At 42.3% G+C, this 12,215-nt stretch overlaps 1 protein-coding gene across 4 annotated transcripts in view; it reads right to left on the bottom strand.

Moving 5' to 3' along the window:
* The window catches only part of mllt10 (MLLT10 histone lysine methyltransferase DOT1L cofactor), a 44,648-nt gene that overhangs the window by 19,093 nt on the left and 13,340 nt on the right, over positions 1-12,215 (bottom strand). For 3 of the 4 annotated variants that reach the window (XM_041961693.1, XM_041961694.1, XM_041961695.1), the window contains exons 7-11: positions 12,018-12,107; positions 5,797-5,892; positions 5,150-5,483; positions 4,100-4,318; positions 2,947-3,429 (exon numbers count right to left, since the gene is read on the bottom strand). In XM_041961693.1, coding sequence (XP_041817627.1) covers positions 2,947-3,429; positions 4,100-4,318; positions 5,150-5,483; positions 5,797-5,892; positions 12,018-12,107 — 1,222 coding nt within the window. The remainder of the gene's footprint in view (positions 1-2,946; positions 3,430-4,099; positions 4,319-5,149; positions 5,484-5,796; positions 5,893-12,017; positions 12,108-12,215) is intronic. The other variant, XM_041961696.1, reaches the window with a different exon arrangement.

Here is a 12,215-nt window from a genome sequence, read left to right as displayed (position 1 = left end):
TATATTTTTTTAACTTTATACTTATTCAGCATAGTTTACTGATGATGAACATACACACATTTCTTTCTGATGTGCATGAAAGAGCTGTCAATGTGGAATTGCTTGTCTCCAATTTTCAGACGTGCTGTTTGTTAGAGGTTTTCTGCATAATGTGTGTGTGTGTGTGTTTTCTTCAGCTTCAAGTGTTTAATCTTTCTTTTTTTGTTTTTTGGATAAATTCCCTGTTCTCCAAAAATATTTTTAAGCCCAGTGCACACTTTTAGTGCCTCACACTTGTTAAATATACTGATTAAAACTGATTTGCAAAACCATTAAAATTAAACAAAAAAAAATATTTATGACATAAAAAAGGGCTGCAAATTCTGACTTAAAATTTAACAGTGCCAAAAAAGGTTTTAATTTATGAATCTCCAAATAATTTCCCCTAATGCAGAAAAGCATTTTACTGGCATGAGAAAACAAATCTCATCTACACACATGACTAATAAGGATGTGAGGGAGAAATTTCAAATGCAAGCTTCATATCTTGCCAACAAGCTTCATTTGGTATTTAAATGAAATCCTGTTCACTGAGCATTTCCCTGGCTTTCACAACTTCCTCTCACGTGTTTTGCAGTGAGACCAAGCTGCTGATAATGATGTTTTCACAGAGATGAGGAAAAAAAACTGCAGCTGAAGAAAAAACATCACATAAATAAGCAAATGTATGAATCAACGGCAATAATAAGCATCTTAAGTTTTCGTGTCTCTTTCTTTTATACACACACACTCCCACTGACCTGAATAAATTAATGTCCACCAAACATCGTTCCTCCCCCACTGTGCTCTACCAGCTTGTCCGCCCCATCCATGACCCCCCTGCCGTCAAACATTAACCTAGCCAAAATCTAACCCCCTGCCTCTCCCCACCCTCCAACACATATGCATCAGGCTAACTATCTATCCATCAGCATGGTGGAGTCAGCAGACAGGATGGAGGGCGGGAGATAAATGCCAAGATCCTCCCCATTACTGCCCTGCATTAACCCTCAACTAAATATTTACAGTAGGAAGAAGAAGACATGATTCCAGACAGACACACACACACACACACACACATATATAATGCACAGCCATACATGACCACCACTGTTTTGTTTCCCCTATCTTCTTTCACCAGCTGTGGTCAGAAATGCTGCCACTGCTGTAGGGAAAATCACAAGCGCCAAAAACTCAGATGGACGTGGAATCACAAACAAAATTATCCTCAACCACCACTGCTGCAAAAAATTATATTCACAAGGCAAATGGCAGCAGTCCTGAGTTTGCCTAACCAACTAATGCTCAAAGCTCAGAAAATAAAAAATATCCCCTAAACACACCTTTGAAAGCATGACTGAATATTAATGTTTATGGATAAGCACAGCGTGTGCTTCAGCTATTAGCAACACTTGGCAATAAATTTGAGGGTTTGCGAGGATGCAACCATTTTTATACAGTTGCTCCGTCGCATGTTGCTTTCATAATATGTTTCCTCTCATTGTCAAAATTATATATATATATATTTTACCATAATACATATATAGAGAGAGAGAGAGAGAAAGAGAGGGGGGAATTTCTGTCAATTCACAATCAACCCCATTAAATTGTGATATTGAATTTTAATGACAAATTTATAGGATGGCTATACTACAAAATAACTCTACTCTACACCTGAGTGCATATGCAAGCAGACAAAGGGCCGTGGTATGTATCAAAATACAGTCACACCACACCAAGTAACAAATGTTCTCATCAGGATCAGTGTATTGTTTTGCTCCTTCTTAGCAGCCACATAATCTTTCATACTTATAGAAATATGCTGCCATGAGAAAAACAAGATATCAGACAGATTCACTGTCCTCTATGATTCTGGCACTGAGTGGCTTGTCTGCTATTTATTTTAGATTTTGAAGGTCAAGGACACATACTTGTCCTTAAGATGTATTTAATCTCTTTGAAATTTATAACAGAAATGAAAAATATTGTATTTTACTATTCCAGAATTAAGAATCATTAAAAATCTAAAAAAGCCTCAGTAGCAGACATAAGGATTTCTTAGGCAAGTGCCTTATGTGTAACTGCTGATCCTAATGATCAATGATGTACATTGGTGTAATGACAGCATCTATTTTCCTCATTTGCATTTGGACGTGCAAACATACGTACAACATCGACTGCATAAAGCATCAACAGGTGAGAGGAGGATTTGAGGAGTGAGCCAAATGCAGGTAAGAGAAAGCAGCTGAGAGGCAGGAGCGAGAAACAAAAGGGTGGTAATTCTGGAAGAAAGGGGAGATGTGGGATGTGGGGGCTGAACTGAGCCATTTCCATCAGCAGAGGGGAACTCCAAAGCATAAAGACAGTTGCCAAGCAACTGAACACGATGGGAAAAAAAAGACAACATACAGACCACTTCCACGTGTGTAAGCACAGAACACATAGACTCGTGCTTTTGACATACACACACGCACATAAGGAGCCAATCACAAAGGTGTGTCAAATCCTTGCCATTTGTGATCAGTAATGTCAATACTTAGCTGCACAGAGCCACAAACACTTTCTGTTTCATTCATCAGCATTTAGCGGCAAATGGCAACAAAGCTCCACAAGCCAGGAGCTGAACGTGAGGAACAAAAACTGCTACAATGCACCACATGAGCAGATTCCCTTTTTCTGATGACACTATGATGAGCATGATGGGACCCAATCGTGATGACCCAACTTCTTTGTCTTTGTCTGTCTGGACATTATCTGCTGATAATTCTTGGTTTATATCTGCCTATTTCTTCAATTGCTACAACAAAATTGTGAAGATAATTTCCTAAAAACAGGACCTGAGAGTACGTCTCATTGTGACATCTGAGCGTTCAACTGTTCTCATCATTTGTGTTCTCTGTGTGTGTTGACTTATCGTGTTCTCCTCACCTGTCCCAGTGGTTGCGGAGCCGCTGTTGCTTTGCAGACTCCCATTCCTGAGGAGTGACGGGGACTTCTGAATCCCACCGCTGACACCCATGACCCCCAGCCCCCTCTCCCCTCCTCCTCCCCCGACCCCCACTCCTAATCCACTGCTGGAAACTAAGCCCGGCCGGCCTGAGAGCGTCGAGGATGAGGAGGAAGATGGGGAGGCGGTGGAGGAGGAGGTGTTGGCCGTGGAGGAGGTGGGCAGAGTCAATGAGGGAGCTGCCTCTGAAGGCTTCACGTCTGTGGTGAAGCAAGGTCCAAATCTGTTTCGCCAGTTGCCCTTCTTTTTCTTCTTCACCCCGTCTTCCCCTCCTCCTGCCGCTGCTCCTCCGATCCCCGTCCCTGAGCTGGAGGGTTGAGACCGTTTGTAGCCAGCAGACCCACCGAGGCTTGTCATCTCACTAGCTGTGTGACTGTGGGAATTCTCATACAGCTTCCCGCCCACTGAAATGATAAGAAAGCGGAGTTGAATATTTAAGCAAAAAGCCTGCGGTCTCTTGGTGTTTTGTTGTGGTTTGTTGGCCTGAGATCCATCAAAGAATCTACTTTAGGAGGAAAGCACATCCTGCTTCATGAGTTCTCTGGTAAATTAGGGTTGCAACTAACGATTACTTTCATTTATAATTAATCCGCTGCTTGCTCAATTAATCTATTAGTCGTTTGGTCTATGAAATGTTAGAGGCCCATTGCAATTTTCCAGAACAGAAGCCAAAACTGACACAGGAGACATTGAGATATCCTGATTTTCTGTCCCCAACATGTATCAAACTTCAAAAAACACTAGATCATGTGCTTCACATTATGCAGCCTGATGAGTGTCTTTGGTTAAACCCTTCTTACTGTTAAAAGTTTGCATCTTTCAAACTTCTCACCTGCAGTTTGTAACACAGGTTTTCTGAACCACCTGAGTAACTTTCTCCTTGTTTTTCCTTACAATGCATCTGACAAATGGTGGTGGAAACATTCCATAAAAACCATCACATCACCGTAATCATGAGACCAAAAAATCTGACCACAAAAAAAGGTAAAAACAAATAACTGAGCACACAACTGCACAACTAAAAAATACTTTGATAATAAAACTTTAAGTGACTGTTGGTAGACTGTTTGGTACCTGCAGAAGCTGTAGTGGCGGACATCAGGGAACCGAAGAGTGTCGTAGTTCCCTCTGAAGCTCCACCCTCCGAGCTCGGCTTCACAAGGCAGCTGCTGAAAGACGGTGGGGAGGAGAAGGTTGTTCCACCCCCGGGACGCAACGATGAATCTGAGAAGCTTAGGAAGTCTGAGGAGGAAGGAGCAGAGGGTGTCTTGCTGGCACTGGTCAACAGGAGGCCTGGAGGAAAGAAATACAGGTGGAAAATAGACAATGAGCAGGAAAAAGAGAGAAAGACAGAAGTGGAGAGAGACAGGAATGAAATGTGAGATGAGAGTGAGACCAAGGGTGAGAGCAGAAGAGAGACAACAGAGAGGAAACATACATTACAGCTGGAAAAGTTTCCAAATGACTCTCCCTTCCATCATCATGGGAGCAGCAGAAACAAGATAACCAAAATAAGCATTTTATCTGCTCTCTCGCTCTCTATCTGCTGTACAGTCAGGCCTCCCTCATCATGTAGTCCTTCCATGTAACAGACCAACTGCCTTGAAAGCACTCAAATGGATGGATACCCAAACACACACTCTCTGCTAGATACACAAACAAACACACCTGACAAGGACTTCAAGGTTCTGTACAAAACACAGGAGCTCAGCTTGAGCACCGACTCCTTTCAGGTCCTGACCTCCCCACATGTTCTTTCTTTCTTTCTGTCTGTCTGTGCGTGTGTTGGTCTTTTCCCAGACAGGGCCCCCGATTACAGGAGCCAGAGGCCAGTCGAGACGAAACACCGTTATCGCGGCCACACACAAAAGTCTGGTGTCGGGCCAAAATCCAGAAAATAACACAGCACACATAAATGCACAAATAAAACGCATGAATCACACTCTTATTTGGGGTTTCATAACATTTCTGTAATTGCAATTGTGCTGCACTTGCAGATTTTTGGGGGTGGGCAGAGAGGGAACTCCAGGCAATTCTTCACTGCGGTTCCACTTTTCTAACTGCAGGGTTAATTCCCAGTGTGGGGAAATTAACAAACAGGACTATTTGTAGCCATCAATTCACCTTGGTGGAAAGGCCCAGTGGAAGCAGAGGCAGATGTGGAGGAGGTTGCCATGGTGACCACAGCGGAGGGGAGGGGTTTCCCTGAGGATGTGAGAGACTTGCGGCCGCCCCTCGGTCCCACCGCATGACTTCCACCACTGTTCTTCTTGTTCTTCACCTCAGACGCTGCCCTCCCAGCGTCGGCAGCCAAGCCGTCCTTGGAATTGCCGCCAGAGTGAGTGGACGACACTTCCTGAAAGTTGGCGTTGGTGAAGCGGGCGGTGCCGTCGTCCATTCGCTTCTGTGAGGGCGCTGGCAGAGAGGTGACACCTCCCACTGCGCTGCTGTTGTAGGTCTGGAGGAGGAAGGTGAAAAGGAAGGAAGCACAATGAAGAATTATGGGTGAACAGAAAGGGAGGACAGGAACCATGAGAAGCACCGGAACAGGGAAACAAAATTATCAAAACAAAGCCGGATGGGAAAGGGAGGACCAAAAATGGGAGAAAGGTCAGCGGGAGATTAGGATGTGTGAGGGAGAAAGAGGAAGAGTATCAAAGGTTAATCAAGGTAAAGAAAAAAAGTCAACCAGCCACCCCTGCTGTAATATTTAACTAGCCCAGTTACAATTCACCAAAGCAACGGAGTGGGGAGTGGAGGAGCGGCCTCACCTTGTCAGGGACCATGATGTTTGGAAGGACGAGGGAGGGCGACATGTCCATGGTCTTCTTGTGTTTTGGTTTGTGTCTGTCCCGCTCCTTGTGTTTCTGAGCATGGAGAACAAGGAAGAAAAAGGAGAAACAGTTAGGTGAAGCTGCTTAAGACACAGTGGGGAGAGAAATAAAGACAGACAGAGTAAAATAGACATCCTACAACTACTATTTTATAGTCCTCTGCATCTTAGGAAGATTGGGAAAACACTGAATGTGGAGACATACTGGACCACCCCAAGTGCTCTGTGGAAGATAAAAGCCAAAGTGATGGCAAAAATAAAACCAACAAAAGGAGTTTTTAGGATATAAGCGCAGGAGAGGGAGAATGTGTGTGGCTGACAGAATGAGAGAGCATTGCATTTCAAAGGCTCAGCCTGAGATGAAAGCTTGGAGATCCACAAACACCAAGAGAGTGATGGAGGAAAGATAAAAAAAAAAAAAAAAGGGGGGGGGGGGGGCAACAGGAATTCAGCACACCGCAGTTTAGGGCAGAGTATGTCTAAGTGCATGGCGCCGAAGCGCACAAGGTCCCGCTGTTTCATCCGATCATATCCTTCTTCTTGGACGATCACAGCTCAATTTACACCCTTGCTATCGAACGCGCCGCCACCCTCCTCTCGCACCCTTGATGTGGCGACTGGGTGGCAGCGCATTTGCACCTCACATGCACGCCCCGCGCCCCGACACCTCCCTGCACGTGCACACGAGCAGACAGGTGCACATACGCTCGCACACACTTCTACGCAGACACACGCATGCGGGCACATGAGCACACACGCAGATGAACTCTCCAAGGGACGGTGAAAATATGCAGCGATCCTGAGAGATGACATGGGACTCAACATGCTTGTAATGTTCAGTGTCATGACAACTCAGAAACACCAGAAACCAACCTTCCCCTTCTATTAGCCCCAGGGTCTTGTCGGGGAGTGATTGCATGGAGGCTGGTGACAGTTTAGACAGACTTCCTCTATGACTGGCAGTTAACAGACATCATCAGTCAAATCAGGAGATAGCAGCTCCACTGAAACCTCTCTGCACACTGGCTTCCGCTAACGCTAACGCTCTGGGGTTAAGAGTTTGGTTTGTGTGTGTATTTCTTGGTATCACTTGGAACCAAGGCTGCAATAATTATTTTCCCTCTTATTTTCTGTTAAGTAGCTTCAAGGTTGTTAAAATCATGTTATTCCATTCAGCTTGGCAATATCATTCATATTTTGTATGTTCATTTTCAACACATTTCCACAAAAAAGCTGACATATTTCATGTTTTTGGAAACATTGGGATCCTTGCTATAATTTAAAATAGAGTTCTGTGAGTATAAACAATGTTTGGCTGCAGGGCATGAGTTTGTAATGACTGACCTGCTGGCAGAAAAGTGTTTGTGAAGGTTTTTTTAACCGCCAGCAATTAGCTTTTCAATTAATCAAGTAACGGTTTAGTCTATAAAATGTCACAAAACAGTGAAAATACCCAAACCCACAGTGGTTTCTTTAAATTGCTTACTTTGTCAGAACAACAGCGGACAACCCAGACATAATCAATTACCAGTGATACATAACGGAAAGAAATAAAATATTACAGAGGTTGACAACTCTTACGACAATTAGTTACTTGATTATTGCATTTTTCCCTGTAGGACTGTTCTCCAAACCAGGATTTTCCGTTTACAGCCTGACATGCTGTTGCTCCTGGATTGCTCTGTGTCCAAAAACCAAAAAAGTGCAGTGATTCAACTCACAAAATGTGAGTCGGCTCGGGGTCTTCTTGCCTCATGGCTCCAATCATCGAGTTTTAGGGAGCAGCTCTAATTTTATGTTGGTCACCTTTTTAACTAACTGTTTAGAACTATGTAAAACCAAAGTGCCGAAAAGAAAGCAGATAACGGAAGTGGAACATGGGACAGAGTGGGTGACTTTACAAAGTAAGACTGTAAACTTTAAAGATGACACTGGAGAGAAAAGTAGAGTAAGAGAAAGACAGAGAGGTAAATTCTTTGGGATTCCCTTGTTGTTTTTCATTAACATTCCAGAGGAAGGTGTTGATGGACAGAGGCTGAGCTGAGAGGGTCAGATAACACACACACACACACACGCACGCGCGCACACACACACACGCACGCACGCGCACACACACACACGCACACACGGCACTGGGCGTGGGAAACACAACACACACACAATGTAACCCTGACACACCCTTATCAATCAGGTCAATTGATTATACAGGCAGAGACAAAGCCTTTCAGCGTGTCCTTTCCCCTCTTTCTCTGTTGCTGACCATTAGCAGCCTGATCATTTGACATGTCCGAGTGCTCTTTGAGACTGTGTGGGGTAAATATAAGCAGTGGCGGAGGATGAGGGCCACATCTATTTATCAACAAACTCCCCAGCAATGAGCAGTACAACAGCGGGCTGAAATCCTCTCCATCTATGTCGAATGCTGATCATGGGGCTCTGGGAAAGTGGGGGACTTCTCAGGAGAAAAACACTATTCCTTATAACCTGTTTTTCTTTCTGAAAATATGCGCAAATCTCTTTTGTCTCTTGGTACACATATGCATCTTGACTTTTGCATTTGGTCACTAAAACTAAATGTATTAAATTAGAGTTTTCCTCCTCTCTTCATCTACAATTGTTTATCAATTGATAATTTTCTTAATAAAATGAGTGAAACAAAACAGAGTGAGCAATAGCCATAAATAACTCCTAAAACCTAATCTGGCATCTTCAAATTGCTTATTTAGCCCAACCAATAGTACAAAGCCCACAAAAATTTTGCTTCTAATCAAATGAAACAGAGAAAAGCAGCAATCCTCACACTTGAGAGGCTAGAACCACAGAATGTTTTAGCATCTTTAATTGATAAATTACATGGAAATTCAAAAATTATCTAAACTACTGTTTAATGTTTTTCTGTTAATTGATGACTCAATTAATGGCTTCATTCCAACATTAAACCAAATGGCTTTTTGAATGGCACAACGTTTAAAAGACTGTGCGATCTCTACTTGCTGTAGAGTTTGTGGGCAAGAAATATAAATTCATTACACTTAACATTGTTATGTAACACATAAATGGCCTTTGTCAATGATGCAAAGACAAAATAATGACTGCTAATTTGACATAACATGTATTCTAAATGCTTTACAAGTCAATGCAATGGCCTCAGGAGGAAGATGAGAGGGTGCAGACACCGAGGCGAGGAGGACTGAGGAGCGGAGAGGGAAGACGGGGGGAAATGGAGGAACAGGAAGTAAGGGGGAAAATAATCCGCCCTGGCCTGGCAGGAATTCCCCTGTGCAGTTTCCTGCAGGATTACTGACCAGACATTGTGTATGTATGGATGTGTGTGTGTTTCCTGCAGGCCTGTTCTAAGCGGCCAGAGTGGGGGATCTTTTAGCCCCTGCTGTAGTTTGACTGCAGGCTCGAACACGGGGTGGGTATACATCTGAGCCTCCAAACCACATAACAAATGCATGTGTGGACACACACACAAATCTGAGCCTACTGATCTCTGACCCTGGAATGTGCATAGAGAAAAAGAAAGAGACTGAGAGAAGAAAACAGAGAGTGTGTGTGTGAGTGTGAGTGAGAGAGAAAAGAGGTACTCTAACTGATGCAAATAAGGCAGAATTAACAAAAGCCAGGGCAGAGGGGCTCAGTAGTATGTGGACAAATCCACTCACACACGCACACACAATCATGCTGAAGCTTGCATTGTTTGACACAATGACTAAGTAGACAGATAAAATGTCAAAACATGCTAAAAGCTATATTTGGATTCCACTAATTACTTTAAAAATGATAAATCTACTGTCCTCTTTTGGGTTTTTTTATCCAAAATAATGAACCACAACTGAAAGATAAAATGGAAACTCAAAACATCAAAAGTCTTATTGGAATAGCATCATCACCATCATCTCTAATGAGCTGTCTGCATAATCACACGTTAAAAAATGAACGCAACATCTCATCAGAATGTGAGCATCTCATTCAGTGGAAGGGGAGGAATTATGTCACACCATTCAGGTGACAATAACAAGCTCGATGGAGGAGCCGACTTCCTCTGATTTTAGGACCGTGGAGCTGGCTGCAGGGCCAAGAGGCACTTTCAAAATGCATCAATTCATTCTGCCTTCCTCAATCTGAAAACACCAATGGTGCATCTTCAGAAAAAAAGTCTTCATTATTTATTATAACTGTTTCATTATGTATATTCATAAGAACAGAAAATGGATATAATTGACCAGATTTTACTGAAAACTTGAGGTAAATAGCATACAGTATATAGAAAACAGGCGGCTAAAATGCTTTCAGTGTAGAATTTTTTTTAATTAATTAAAAAAACAGCCACTTGTAATATTTTCATTAGGCTCAGTACTCTATGTAAGAATCATTTGTTTTCACAGTTGGTTTATATCGTGTTAATACAGGCCTTTTTTGTCTAATGCAGATTTAAAGCATGCCTTTCGTAAATTGAACTGGTTTTAACTAATGCAGTTAGTATGCACTGAGAAGCCGCATTACTCATTACTTAGAATAAACATCGGGGACAGATGTAGAGTGTTTTAGATGACTTAGAAGAATTGTAAGCAAACGACTTGACAGATCACTTCACAAAAAAATTATTTTACTTAGACAAGATTCTGTTGTGATTCACGTTTGTTAAACAGCAACTGAGAAAGGGTCCTTTTCTTGTTCCTGAGGTGGTCTTCCCTTGGCTAAATTATTCTCACGCATGCACACACGCAAAAGCGTGTCTGAGTATGTTACGTATTTGTCCTTGCTTGTTTGATCAAATGAGCGGCCTTTGTTTACTACGACGCTCTTTGCGGCGACCCTGTTTGCTTGATAAAGCTGACTTCATGCGCCAACAACAACCTCAATATTTGGATCCTGTAAAGTCTTCCCAGTGATCGCTACTCAAGAAGGGAGTGAGGATGGATGCATTTTCAAAGTGATGTCCAAACAGGGCACATTCTTGAGTTTGGTGGGGAGGATCAATGACACTGAACAGAATACTACGCTCTTTCTAAGCAGTTCAACTGCAAAGGGACAGTCCTGAGATTTTTCTAGTGCATTATAGTGGCTTCAATGTCTCCAATACCTACTGCACCTATCATACTCTATTATAATCCTGTAAAAGTGTGAAGTGCAGTGTCTGTGAGCAGAAGTGTTCATGACTATTTTATCATGCTGGTTCTTGATAATCATAGGTTTAATTCAACTGCAGTTGGGGTCATGTCCTCTGCTCTGACAAGGGCTCGGTACACATGTCAAAAAACAAAAAGTGGAACAAATGACTTGACACCTCCTGTAAATTCAGATTTTTCACAGCCTGTGATTACATGTTCTGCTAACAGCTGTGACTGATTAAGTCACACTAATGTAGCATTCATTAGAGGCTGGTGGGTGGCAATGGTGGGTGTATACGGGCTGCAGTCATACTAGCATTAAATTAAAGGATTTCTGTGATATTAAAGGCCTTATTGAGGAGAACTGAAGGACACATTGACGTGTTTTGAGGTGATACATATTTTTACACTCCCAATTGTCTTGACACCAAGCTCAAATCAGGTACATCTATAGCATACGTTTTTCCTCAGGAATATATTGATTAAATAATTATTAAGGAAACCAAAGGCGTCGCTTTCAAGATCATCCATCCATTTCACAATATTTCAATCTCACTTTTCTCAAATCAACTGGTTTAATAGTGAGCCAGAAATTTGCTGGGGCTTTGGTCAGTAGTCAAAGTGTAATATCTTAAGATATGACAGCATAGAGAACCTTAAAAAATATCCGATGCTGTTGTGAACATGAGTTTTCAACAGCTGATCAAAGCCACACACCTCTTTTTCTAATAGTACGTGAATTCTAATGCTAATTGCTAATTTAGCAAGAAAATGTCTTCTCAAACTCCACTTTGTAGTAATTGTAAGTAAGGTAGTAAGTAATTGTAAATAATGTGCTGCCAATATATTCAATGACCGTGTCCATAAACACTTATTGAGTCATTATAAGAACCATTGAAAATTATTATTGATCAATGGTTTTCCTGTGTATTTGCCTGTCCCTCCACAGTTTGAGCGTGCAATAGTGTGGGCATATGCTTCTGATGGAGTCACACTCGTGGGTTGAAGGCATAGAGAGGGTAAGATCTGAGGGCTGTCTTACCTTCTTGTCCTCGTCTGGAGGTCTATCCATACACTGAGTGGAAGAGTCACTTAAGCTTTGAGACCTACTACCACGGCCCCTGCTCCTTCGCTAAAAAGTAAAGAGGAACTTCAAGTTACTCGATGAAGTCCAAAGAAAAAAGGCTATTATAAGACGAAAAAGAACTCTATGATATTAAAAAAATATAAAATAAAGTTA

Source organism: Chelmon rostratus, chromosome 20 (assembly GCF_017976325.1).
Source record: "Chelmon rostratus isolate fCheRos1 chromosome 20, fCheRos1.pri, whole genome shotgun sequence".
NCBI classification, from domain to species: domain Eukaryota; kingdom Metazoa; phylum Chordata; class Actinopteri; order Chaetodontiformes; family Chaetodontidae; genus Chelmon; species Chelmon rostratus.
Note: the sequence above shows the minus strand (reverse complement) of the source record. Positions and strands in the feature narration are given on the sequence as shown.